At 40.9% G+C, this 13,986-nt stretch overlaps 1 protein-coding gene across 2 annotated transcripts in view; it reads right to left on the bottom strand.

The window, feature by feature from the left end:
• LAMB1 (laminin subunit beta 1) overlaps positions 1 to 13,986 on the bottom strand; it is a 74,949-nt gene that overhangs the window by 15,670 nt on the left and 45,293 nt on the right. For both annotated transcript variants that reach the window (XM_090287355.1, XM_090287354.1), the window contains 3 exons: positions 12,034 to 12,248; positions 11,229 to 11,325; positions 2,380 to 2,749 (listed from right to left, as the gene is read on the bottom strand). In XM_090287355.1, the coding sequence (XP_090143481.1) occupies positions 2,380 to 2,749; positions 11,229 to 11,325; positions 12,034 to 12,248 (682 nt within the window). The remainder of the gene's footprint in view (positions 1 to 2,379; positions 2,750 to 11,228; positions 11,326 to 12,033; positions 12,249 to 13,986) is intronic.

Consider the following 13,986-nt stretch of genomic DNA (forward strand, 5'->3'; position numbering starts at 1 on the left):
ATATGTCCAGAGCATGGAGATCCAGCTCCAAATGCAAGTAGCTTCAAACCCATACAATCTCACAAACTCAAAAGACTAAGTGACTCCAGTGTAGAATTATGCCTCCCAGCCAACAGCCAAAAATGCTCTTATTTGAACCTTATGGATCTCCTTCAAGATGGGACATGCAAAAAAAATAGCCCCAGAGCCAGCAGGATTACAGCAGGAGCCACCCTGCTTTTCACACAGCTCCCCCTCCCTTTAAGCAAGGTCTCATCAAAGGAGCCTCCTTCTTCCACCAACAAGCAACCCTTTTATTTTACAAAAGAAAGAAGGTAGTTATCTATTGAGAATGAAATACTATAAACATTTTAGCTTTCATAATATTTCATTGGAATCTAAACCCTACAGCATTTTGTTCTGTATCTTCACATCTTTAAAGCTGTACTTTAGGCACCTACTTGTGTATTACTTATATATACAGTGTACATGCACATGCATATATATCACAAAAAAAGTGATCTTTGAGAAGAAGACCTTAGCTCTGGGTATTACTGAGTCACCTAATTGAATATGATTGTCTTCTCAGGGATATAATATTATAAAAAACTGGAAAAAGAATGTAGAGATGCTGAAAGGTTGGGGGCCATTAGAAAAATTATATTTAAGGCCAAGATAATACCATGACTCAATCCAGAGAAAAAGTACTTAAAAGTATTTGTAGGTTACATTGCATTTATTTATAAGCCCAAAGACCTTTTTTTTTTTCCTGAGGCTATTATAGCTTCTTTTTTCAGTGCTTTGCTCTTGTTAATCTGCAGATTCACAGGAGGCTTTCATTTCTTCTCAAGTCTCATACAATGTTACAATTTTTTTAAAAAATCATATCTAACATTGTACATTTTTAAATAATGCCACTTTGGATGTGAAACATGCATCCTTGTATATTATGTTGAAAAAGATGAACGAAACCAGTTTTCCTGAGGTACTTTTATCTATCTGATTGTAAAGTAAATAGGCTACATGGAAAGCTGTTTCAGGAATGTAAACTCTTCTGACATGCTCTCAAAGGACACCATATTTTATCATTCTTTTTTTGGTGCATGAGGCCAAGGCCAAGAATCATTTCCTAAATGTGCTTGCACTCAGAACAGAACCTTCCAAAACTTATTGCTACATGTTAGGAGACTGAGCTGCACAAGTCTTTCTAATGAGGTAAAATTCCTCATTAAATGTATTATCGCCCCATTAGACATTTCATAACACCCTGGTCAACTACATGGTCTGGACACAAAGCCTGTGGTTTGACATCAAGGGACTTTAAATCTAGAAGGTTTAGGAAGGACCTTCTACAAAGTACGTGACCAAATATCAGCTGTTCCCATCCTGCTGCTCATAGATAGCGTTGAGATGAAAAGTTCATCTGGCTTCTTAAAGATGCCGATTAAAGTCCCATCAAAAAATATTACTGTAGTTTTATCTTAATGTAAAATGACTTCAATGTATAGGACTTAGCTATGAAATAGCCCCCTTGCTCATGCTAAATGGTGAATCTGCAATAAATAACTGAGCATTTGGGAAAACACAAATGCTTCCTACTCTCTTTCCTGTTTCGTCCTTCAGCCTAGATCTTATTCTGCTAGTTTTGGGCATCTTTGTTGGCAAAGGTGTTTGGACTGTTTCAGAGCAGGAGTGATAAGGCTAGGAAAAACAGTAGAAAAATGAACCCTGACAAGTTAGGCATCACTCAGCTCAACCCTCTGCTTTCAATGGCAAAATTAACACTTTCCAGTCAGAGAGATGATTACCCAGAGAGGGGCTAAGAAGAGGATTTTTCATTGCAGAGAACTGTTATAATCAGATGAATGAAGCACAGTTCTGGTGGACCAATGGCTGAGCAGCAAAACATAATAATTAATCTTGCAATGTTTTTTGCATTTACATTATCTATTTCATAGATTGATCTTTTTGCTACTCCATAAGATAAAGGCAAACATTATCTTACCCTTCACAGGAGAGAAAAGAAACTCAGGAATAAGTGAGTCACTGAAGTTCACAAGCCTAGCAAGTAACCAAGCTGTGACTCCTTATGGATTCTTGGTCTCTGAAACCAATGTTCTTGCCATGCTTCTGCCTTAAGAGCACCATTTGCAAAAAGGAGTGCTGAATATAACATGCACACATTCTATACTGCAGTCTCCACAATTCTGGTCCCCAACGATGTGCCAACGTTCACGCACCCAATGCCCAGACTGCCGGAAAATGAACGGCCAGCATCTGTTTTCACTCATAGGACTAACTGCACCCTCTGACGGATGCACTACTTCAAGCCATCTCAGCTTTCATTCATGAAGTGTAAACAATATTATGAATTCTTACTCATGCTCATTAACTACTTACTCTGCTTCCTCAAAGAGATTCCCAATGTTTTTCAGCGGCTCTGCAGCTGGGCTCTGGGCCAGGATGTCTCTGATCTCACTGACTTTCTTCTCAACTGAGTCCACAGTCTCCCGGTATGGCCCAATCACACCACTGATCTTCAAGGCCTTGGCTTTCTCCAGGAACTTCTGGGTCCTGTTGGTCAGCTCAGCGATGACCACATCCCAAAGAGCAAAGCACTGGTGGCAGGGTGTGCAGTCAGGGAAGACCCCCGAGTACCCTCGAGTGCACTTGTCACAGCGTGGACCCTCAACACCCTCGATGCACACACACTGGCCGGTGGACTGGTCACACTGTGGTGTCTCAATACCCCTAGGGTCACAGTCACAGGCTAGAAGGGAAAGAGCAATGCTAGCTGATCTACTAGATCACAAGGCTCAGTGACAAGATTTGACATTTTGGGTCCTCAGTGACTGTTACAATGGCACTGTGTTAACCATTTATGACCATTTACCAACAGCTTTCATAGACTGCAGCAGCTTTCTCCAAAACATACATTACCTCAACCCTTGCTGACCACTTCTTAACAATAACAGTAATAGTGGACAATAATTTTTTTAACTTAAAAAAATTATTAATTTAAAAAACACTCATTATTGTGCCTGGCACTGTAGAAATGGTTTACATGCATCATTTCATTCAAGCATCACAATAATCCTGTGGGATAGGTGAACTGCCTCAAGTCTTATGACAAGGAAATGGCTGAGCCAGGATTTTAATTTAGTGCTTGCAAGTTAAGAGTCTGTGCTCTTAAGCTCTGTCCTGGCTCTGCCTCCCTCTTACTCTGAAGTCCTATCAGTACAGAAAATTCAGGTGACACCCTGATGCCACAAGGCCATTGCTTTTGTTAGCCAACTGTACTCCAAGTTCTCAAGTAGCAAGTTTGAGCAGTAGGCGCTGTGGTCAGTGCTGTGGGCTCATGCTGCCTGGTGGTGAGTCCTGCCTCCCTGCACCTCAGCTATTTGATTCTGGGCAGTAAGGAAAGTGAGCCAGTATACACATCTGTAAAGAAGGAGTGACGATTATACCTACTTCACAGGATTGCTTTCAGGATGAAATAACTTAATTATAAAGTGCTTCAAGGAGTTTCTGACTCACAGTGAGTGCTCAGTAAATGTGTTTCATTACTATTGCTTTCTGTGTCCATGCAAATGTCAGGTGGTCTCCTGCTCAAAGTGTTGCCTGATCACATTTCCATTGGATGAAGAGGAAAAAAGTTGTCATGGCCTTCCTTATGTTTACCTTTGTGTATTTTCCAATAACATCATGATCATTCAAAAATTTGAAATTTGGAATATTTTAGTTCTCAAACTTTAGGATTTAAAACATATAGCATTCTCTTGGAGCCTTGGGTTTTCAAAACTAAATCTTTTCTCCTTAAGAATATTGTTCTACTTCCAGGCACAAAAGGCATACTTCATTTTTCCTATGTTATTTTGGGGCATTCTCATGAATCAGGAAGCAGCATAGGTGAGCTGGAGATAACTTCAAGTGTGTTCCCTAGACCATTTGTCCTAGGAGATGTTCCTAAAAATAAGGGCTCCTGAATCAAGCAGTTTCAGGAAAGTCTACATCCTCTACTTGAAGATTCAAAACAAACAGCATATTAAGGATTCTGAGGTGTGTGGGAAAAACACTGTACACATTCTTTTTACCCAGTCATATCCCAAACTCATTTGACCGTGAAATCTTTTTTTAGTGGAATACCTAGTGACAGCCCAGAGATATGATGGGGAAGGCTTGGGAAAGCCATTGCTTTCCGAGATCAGGAAAATGGGAATAACTGAGATGATGCAGTATCTGAATGCATATGTTGTTTAGACTTTAGCAATGGATTTCCATAGCTGGTAAAATTCGGTCACCTTCCCAAAAGCTAAGTTACTTGGGTCATCTAGATCCTAGCCTCTCAAATTTAGGCATTCATCAGTCACTGGGAGGGTTCCTGAAACACGATGGCTTCCCCATGCCTCCACCCCCAGACTCAGAATCAGTAGGCTGGGGTGGGGCCTGAGTATCTGATTAATAGTTGCCAGGTGATGCTGATATTAAGGGGCACCAGACCCTATTTGGAGATGCACTGTTTGTGTTATTTGCCCAGCTGTTCCAGCCCTCCTCTTATATGTTAATGTGTGCATGTAAGAGTGAGAGAGTGTGTGGAGCAGGAGCAGAGTCGTGACTTTGGAAGTTCACAATGTAGGTTAATGCACAAAATCTAAGGACCTATGTAAGTAGAGGTCCTTAATGATGCCACTTATACTCAGTCAGATTCTCAGGCTACCTCTGTCCAGCAGGCCCCCATGGGAAGCCTATGTGGGGTCTAGGTATCCCAGTAGACCTGTGCCTACTCTACCATCCCCCATAGATTTGGGACAACCTGCACCTGCTTTTAGTTTGCTTAGAAAATTATTTCTTTTCCGTAGGTCAGTCCTAAAAAGGGTTTTATTGGATTCATGCTTGGGGCAAGGGTGTGTGCCTATGTAGACTTTATTTTTAATTTCTTTAATAATTGTTCATTTATTTCATTGGTAAAGGTATATCTTGCTCTCATTATGTAATGGGCATCTTTGAGGAGGAAAACACTGGCCCTAAACTGTGGAATTTAAAAGGCAAGTGCACTCCCATTAAGGTTTTCCTCATTTGTCTTTTACATAACCACATTTTTTTCTATAAGAAGACCTAAGTCTTTCCATAAGCATATTGTTAACAAGGTGGTACCAGAAAGTCTAAAATTCTGCTCTCCAACAAGCCATTTCAATGGAAAGATTTGCAATTGAAGACATATTTGGCAACTAACTACATAATTTGAGAAAAGCAGTCATATTCTTTTCCCACAGCTCCATCTAATTTTGGGTGACACCTATTCTTATCCCTGCTGATTTCTGGATCCTGTCCCCTGTCCCTTTAAGACTAGTTTTCTGAAGGACCAGTAGAAATTCAGCTATCTCCAGAAGGCAGGGACCAGTTCAGCAGAACTGACCAACATTCCTTTCCTTCAATTGAAAAGTAGAGTCAAATTTCACAGATGGCTCACAGATGCATTTTCATCATTGAAAAAGTCAATCCTGAACTCTCTCTCTGAAAGAATACCAAATGCCTACTCTAACACGCATGTTTTAATTTCAAGCTGAAGCTGGGAATCTGCTAGAGCTCCTATGGACATGTGCTTCCTTCCCTGCCTATTGAGTTTCCAGAACTGCTTCTCAAAGGGGGTCACCTGCACGGCAAGCCCTAGAAGGCTTGCGTTTATGACCTTGTAAAAAGATTCCCCAAGAGTAAAAGATCCCCCAACAGTATTTCTGATTGAAGCACAAAGGTTGGTTCTCTGACACTAAATTATGAAGGAGACTCTCCAATCATCTCTCACATGTACTGGGATCTGTAACATTATAAGCTTACTGCAGGCTGCCTCCGATGAGGTCCAATGGATTTTCTCCTCTCTTAAGGGAAAGGGATAGAAGACCCAGTGGACCTGTAGCTCAATCTTGCTTTAAGAAATGGGATTATTGGGCAGAAGATCAAAAACTTTCTCTTGGAAAGAAGGAAAGTGTATGTAGCAAAAGTGAACAAATCATAAAGATGAAGAATAGCACTTCTAAAATCAGACAATCATTTTAATGAGCCATAAGAATTCTACCCTCATCTGTAAATACATTCTTGGTTTTGTGGTCAGTAGGTTCTTTCTACTTTTACTAAGTTTTCTCATCATTTAAAACAGAATGTCTAAAAGGTAGGAAAATGAAAAATATTGCACCATTTTATAGATATTGAGGCCTGGAAGAAAACACTTGCAAGTCAATGCCAGAATGGGAAACAGCCAATGTATCTCTTTGTCAGTAGGTATGATTGTTCTGCTTTCTTTATACCCTTCCCTCTCCTTCTCCAGACCTCCTCTGCCCACTGAAGAAAGTCCATCCTCAACAGCTTGGCACTGAAGGCTGTGCACAATCTGGTGAAACTGAATCTCTCCATGACTCTCCAGTAACACAGTTTGTTTCCCGAGCGTGCCCTCCACCCCCACCCCAGTCTTGCTGCTACATGTTGTCCTTATTGTCCTAATTTATCCAGGACAATAATTCTCTCTCTCTAAATGTCACTGACATCGAGGACCCAGCAGGTCCTTACTTGCGTTCGTCTTTGGGCAGGTCTCTTAACCTTTCTGAGCCTGAGAGTCCTCAGCTAAGAAATGGAGATTACACTTAAAACAGGATAAAATCAGGAATATGTATATAATATGCCTAAAAGTGCTCAGCATACAGCAAATTCTTTTTCTATGAAACCCTGTCAAACAACTAATCTTGCCTCTTCAGGAAGATGAAAAGGTCTCCACTTGTTTCCCACCTCCTGCCATCACTTTACTGTACATACCCCCTTCCCCAGACAGCCTGCTGGCACCTCCTGTTCAGATGGTAGCTCGCTTCTGTGTCCATTCCCCGCAGGCCCCAGTGGGCAGTACACAGTGTTGTGCTGATGTGCTGATTGTTCACCTTTTTTTTTTTTTTTTTTGAACTAATCTGCCAGGGACAGAGAAAGTGCTACATCCTACAATAAGGAAACAGGGTCCACTATCCTCTGCTGGGAACCTTGTCTCAGAGTAACATGGGACTCCAGGTGTCATGCCAAAAAGTTTATTGATATTTTATGTAAGCATTTCCATTTTACTGTAAGTGCAGGAAATTTAAATACTTTTTTAAACCCTCACCAGAGGACATTTTTTTCATTGTTTTTAAAGAGAGAGGAAGGGAGGACAGAGAAACATTGATGTGAGAGAGAAGCATTGATTAGGTGCCTCCTGTATAGACCTGGACTGGGGATCGAACCCGCAACCCAAATACGTGCCCTGACTGGGAATCAAACCTGAAACTTTTCGGTTATGGGACGATGCTACAGCCAACGGAGCCATACAGGCCAGGGCTAAATACTTTTAAATTTCTTAAATGTAATTTTCTTTTTCTTTACATCTTCTACCTCCCTCAGCCCTACCTATTTTTTGGCCTCAATAATATAACTTCAGTTTGGGAAAGAAAGTTGGAGAGTGACTATGATTTCAGCTGCAGAAATGAGCTGGCTGTCCAGTCCAGAGGTAAGCGCTTTTTCTATAAAGGCCCAGAAAGTAAATATTTAGGCTTTGTAGGCCATATGGTCTCTGTCACACTATTCAACACTGGACATCCTGGACAATACGCAAAAGGCACAGCTATGTCCAGTGAAGCTTTCCTGACACAGTGAACTGGATTTGACACATGGCCATGGTTTGCCTACCTCTGGTCTGGCCCAGCACTTCGGCAGTCATATTCTGTGATTAGGATTATGTAAGATAAGCCTTCCCTCTACTAACAAGAGTGTTGGTGGTTCTCTAAAGAATCAAATTAAATCTGATTTCCTGAGTCACGTTGACAATAAAGAGTAAGGTAGCTCTGAATGAATCCCAGGCTGAGAAAATACAAACATTCTAAAACTTTATGTCTGAGCAAAGAAATGGACTTAATGTTTCTCCTAAAACAATTTGAAATGAGAAACAAGTATGATGCCCACTACCCAGAGCTTCCCATCTAAGCCCCACACTTCCAATTTGCCTGCGTTTAAGAGACACTGGCCTTTCCCAAGAGCCAGAGGCTCTTTGCTATCTATGAGTCAACAGAAAGATTTGTCATGTGACCCTTTGACCCCTGAGGGGCACGACACAGCGCTCCAAGCTGAGGTTTTCTCTGGCATGTACAGTGGGTGGATGAGATTCCCCCTCCATTCCAGCACAGTGGTGGGCTTGTTCAGACTTGGCATGACTGGCCAAGAGCCTCAACCCGCCTGGACAATAGGAACATTCAACAAGTTGTAAGTTTGAAACTACTCATTTGTCTTTTACATAACTACATTTTTTTTCCATAAGGAGAATACTTACCTATGACCTAAGACTTTCTATAAGGTTACTGTTAATGAGGGGGCACCAGAAAGTCTAAATTTGTGCCCTGTTCAACTGAAAGATTTAAAACTGAAGACTATTTGGCATTTAATTATGTAATTTGAGAAAAGCGGTCCCATTCTTTTTCCATAGTTCCATCTAATTTCAGGAGACACCTCTTCTTGTCCCTGTTCATTGTTGGGGCCAGCCCCTTCAATTTTCTGTTATCCCATTTGGGACTACATTCCAGTACATTGAGAGCCCCAACCTCCATCTGCCTTTGCATTTTTGTCCCTGCCCTCATCAGATCATACTGGTCTTGTTCCTACTGCCACCCTGTCTACACAAGGCTCTCCCACTGGCGATGGCGGCCCAGTGTTAACGCAAATCAATTCGCACTCTCTCTGGGTGCTTTGTAAATTATGATCTTCCTCCACAGGCTGTCAAAAGCACTTGGGTCCCAACAGTTTCTTATGTAATGGATTGACCTTTCTTCTGGGTAAAACAAAGAATTTGGCAAATACTGATGTCAAGGATTTCACTCTTTGCAAAGTTTCTAAAACTTTTAACCTGAAGAAATTGACACTGTTACTATAAGCCACAATTTCTCTGGCAAATTTAGAGCCAAAAGTTTAAAGAAAAGATAAAAGGGTAAAGTTCTGAGTACTAAAGGAACAACTCTCTGATTGACTCTGGCTCTGGGTAACAGGCTTTTCATACTAAGCTTAGATGGAGCAAAAGGTCAGAAAGCTTTGGCAGCGAAAGCTATTTTTCCAGTGATACAGGCTAAGAGAATCAGGCTATAAGCAATGATAGAACCATTATCTAGAGAAGTCAAACTCCTGGGACAGTATGCACATTCCCAGATTGAGGGATTTAACAGAATAGTGTTTAGAACTCAGGAGAAATCAGATTTCAAGCACATTTTGTTGTTGTTGTTGTTTTCAGAAGACATCTTGTACAAGTAGTGCCCTGCGTGTCCTGGACCATCGAATGAAAGTGAGAAAATCAGTTCCCATTTGGAACCAACATCTGGACTGAGCACTGATGAATGAAAAAGCATTTTTTTTTTTTTTACACAGCAAACTATTATCTTCTCTGTGGAACAAACCATAACTAATCTAAGATGTTGGTCCAAATCCTTCTGGCTAAGCCTCAATTGGAAAAACAAATCATATGCCTTTTGTTCTGCTCTTGTCCACTGTTTGAAATTTTCTTGCTGTTAAGGAATACTCAGTTGACTTAAGAAAACATAGTATCTGTTTCTGACCTTTGGTAGGAGATAACTGAATATCTAACCTGAAGATCTGTATTATTTCTCACTACAGTTGTACCCCCCAAAGAAAAAGGTCATTTTAAATTGAGTCCACAGGGACCTAGAATTTCAGATATGTAACAAAGGAAATGTATCAAAGAACAAATATGAACTACAGAAGGTATTTATAGTTATAAATTTAAAACATAGTAAAGAAAACCCAAATAGGAAAGAAAGAATAGGAAAGCAGAATAGACACAACCTATTCAAATCTTTTCTGTAAATGTTTTTACTTTAAGATCTGAAAAGTAATCTGGCAGGTCAAAACAAGACTAAAACAGCATAAAAATTAAGCAATTCTCAAGGTGCTATGACAGTGCCCTCCAGTTCCCACTCATGGGGACACTGCACAGAGTACAAATGCTAAGGGTTTTAATTGCCATCAAACCATCTTACTACAACAACCATTTAGCTGGGTATTCGCTGACAAGGAAGCTGGTCACACAATACTTTTCACAGGGGAAACTAATCAATTTACCAAACGACATGGTTAATATAAGCCTATTGTGGCTAACAAACAACCCAATTAAAAAATGGGCAAAGAGGACATACAGGTGGCCAATAAACATATGAAAAGATGCTCAACATCACTAATTATTGGAGAAATGCAAATTAAAACCACAAGGTCATACCATTTCATGCCTTTCAGAATGGCTATCATCAATAAATCAATAAACAAGTGTGTTTGAGGATGCAGAGAAATGGGAAGCCTTTTGCACTGTTGGTAGGAATGCAGACTGGTGCAGCCACTGTGGAAAGCAGTATGGAGATACCTCAAAAAATTAAAAATAGAACTGCCTTTCGACCCTGCAATCCCTCTTCTGGGAATGTATCTGAAGGAACCCAAAACACTAATTCGAAAGAACATAAGCACCCCTATGTTAACTGTGGCATTATTACAATCGCCAAGATATGGAAGCTGCTCAAGTACCCATCAGTAGGTGAGTGGATAAAACAACTGTGGGACATTTATACAATGGAATACTTGGCTGTAAAAAAGAAAATTTTACTCTTATGACAGTATGGATGGACCTGGAGAACATTATACTAAGTGAAATATGTCAATCAGAGAAAGGCAAATATCATATGATTTCACTCATATTTGTGGAATCTAAGGAACAAACTGAGCAACAAGGAAAATGGGGACAGACTAATAGATAGAAAGCAGGACGATAGCTAGTGGTTAGGGGGTGGAGGGATTAAACAAAAAGGAGAAAGGACTCATGGACATGGACAACAGTGTGGTGATTTCTGGGGGGTAGGATTATAAGGGGACTAAATGGTAATGGAAAAAAATACAAGAAAGTTTTTTAAAAAGCAATTTTGTGTGTATTTGTGGTACGTATATGCGTTTGCACAGAGGCAAACAGACATTACCCCTGAGGAGTACAGCAGGTCCACTTTTTACTACCCATACTTCTATAGGACTAGATTGTTAGATTTTTTACACAATGAACATGAATTTCTTTTGTAATTAAGCATAGAGTTTTTAGAGCCAAATTAATTTGTACTGCACTTTAGCATTTACAAAGAGCTCTTACAGATAGATGCTCCCTCCACTCTGACCAAATACCAACGCAAGAATGCCTGCAGCCTCACCTCGGCATTCCACGTTGGGGTCTCCCCAGAAGAGCTCCTGGCACTCGCTGCAGGTGCGGCCCCCAAAGCCAGGCATGCACTGGCAGTGCCCCGTGAACTGTGGCCAGAAAAGAGACTTCAGTCAGCAGGCTGCAGGGCAGAAGCCCGTTGCATTTTCTTTCCCAGTTGCTAGTGAGGGGAAGTGGACTGAGCTATTTACCTGAGAAGACCTCCACATCATGACAAGGAAAAGGGATTCTTACTTCTACCTGGGGTGCTGAGGGCTAACTGCTCTTCTGCAACAGAGGCTGGAGAGACCCAGAGAACATTGCACTTTATTCACATGTTTCCTCACCAGTCATTCAGGCCAATTGGTACTCCCCTGCTCTGGGAGCCCTTCTTTCTGAGTATGTGTCAGGAAACATGAGTACTTCTGACAATGTCGTGTATGGCTGTTTGATTCCTTTCAGGCTGTGTGGCTAAGAAAACAGTCTGATTCAGCAGCCAGGGACTGGAGAGAAACAGCACTCTCCTGTCCATTCTAATGTGAGTCTGCAGCGGGAGTGCTGTACTAAAGTGCTGTCGTTGCATCAGGTGGGGCCTCCATGCACAGTTATGTCCCAGCTGAGAGGGACAGCAAGTGATGGCTGACATCCAGTCTGTGCTGTGTTTGCCAAGCTGTGTGCCCTGTGACAAAAAAGGTTGTGACCATAGGAGAAGGTGCCTTTCTCTAACTGGGACAAAGGCACCAAATAGCTGTCACCTGGACTCATGAAGGCATCTTTCCTTATGCCATGACAGCCTCACCCTAGCTACAGAGCCTCACCTCATTACAAGATGGCCCGAAGGAATGAGCAGCATTGCAGTTGCACGGGTCACACCCAGTCCCGCTGGCCAGCTGCCAGGTGTTAGGTGCACAGCGGTCACAGTTCTGCCCGACCACATTAGGAAGACACAAACACTGGCCCGTGGTTTTGTCACACTGGCAGTCAGAGCCATTACAATGCTCCTGCACAGTGCCCAGGTAATTGCAGACACACTCTGAAAAAGAACATGGCCACATTTACTTATACAGTCAACATTCACAAAATATACAGGCAAAGCAAAATTTAGCTAGCTACATCCCAAGGGCTAAGATTTTCACTCTGCAGATTTCAACCTGGAAATTCAAATAAGCAGAGAAAGGAAAGGACATTATTAAAAAATAAACTACAAAAATAGCAGAGACAGAGACAAAAAAGAAAATACCATTTACTATAGCAACAAGAAAAATAAAGTACCTAGGAGTAAACTTAACCAAAGAGATAAAAGACCTGTACTCTGAAAATTACATAACATTGAAGAAAGAAATTAAGGAAGATACAAATAAATGGAAGCAAATACCATGTTCTTGGATGGGAAGAATCAACATCATCAAAATGGCCATACTACCCAAAGCAATTTACAGATTCAATGCAATCCCTATTAAAATACCAATGACATATTTCACAGACCTAGAACAAATACTCCATAAATTCATATGGAACCAAAAAAGATCCCGAATAGCCAAAGCAATCTTGAGACAGAAGAACACAGCAGGAGGAATCACAACACCAGATATCAAACAATACTACAAAGCCACTGTAATCAAAACAGTCTGGTACTGGCATAAGAACAGACATATAGATCAGTGGAACAGAATAGAGAGTCCAGAAATAAACCCAGGCCTCTATGGTCAACTAATCTTTGATAAAGGAGGAAGGAACATAAAATGGAGTGAGAAGAGCCTCTTTAACAAATGGTGCTGGGAGAACTGGATAGGGACCTGCAAAAAAATGAAACTAGACCACCAACTTACACCACACACGAGAATAAACTCAAGATGGATCAAAGACTTAAATGTAAGCCGTGACACCATAAAAGTCCTAGAGGAAAACATAGGCAAGAAAATATCAGATATCTCACGTAACAATTTCTTCATGGATACATCTCCTAAAGCAAGAGAAATAAAGGAAAAAAATAAATAAATGGGATTACATCAAACTAAAGAGTTTCTGCTCAGCAAAAGAAAACATCAGCAAGATGAAAAGGAAACCAACCATATGGGAAAACATATTTGCCAATGACATCACAGACAGGGGACTGATTTCCAAAATATATAAAGAGCTTATACGACTCAACATCAAGAAAACAAACAATCCAATTAAAAAATGGGCAAAGGACCTGAACAAACACTTCTCCGAAGAGGACATACAGAAGGTCCATAGACACATGAAAAAATGCTCAACATCATTAGCCATCAGGAAGATGCAAATAAAAACCACAATGAGATACCATTTTACACCAGTCAGAATGGCCATCATCAACAAATCAACAAACAAGTGCTGGCGAGGATGTGGAGAAACAGGAACCCTACTGCACTGTTGGTGGGAATGCAGACTGTTGCAGCCACTATGGAGAACAGTATGGAATTACCTCAAAAGATTAAAAATGGAACTGCCTTTTGAACCAGCGACTCCACTACTAGGATTATACCCGAAGAATCTTGAAACACCAATTGAAAAGAACTTATGCACCCCTATGTTCATTGCAGCACTGTTTACAATAGCTAAGTGCTGGAAACAACCTAAGTGCCCATCTGTAGATGAGTGGATCAAAAAACAGTGGTACATTTACACAATGGAATACTATGTAGCAGAAAGAAAGAAGGAACTCCTGCCATTTGCAACAACATGGATGGAACTAGAGAGAATTATGCTTAGTGAAATAAGCCAGGCAAAGAAAGAAAAGTACCATATGA

Source organism: Furipterus horrens, unplaced genomic scaffold, assembly GCF_987537825.1.
Source record: "Furipterus horrens unplaced genomic scaffold, mFurHor1.1.pri manual_scaffold_9, whole genome shotgun sequence".
Taxonomy (NCBI): domain Eukaryota; kingdom Metazoa; phylum Chordata; class Mammalia; order Chiroptera; family Furipteridae; genus Furipterus; species Furipterus horrens.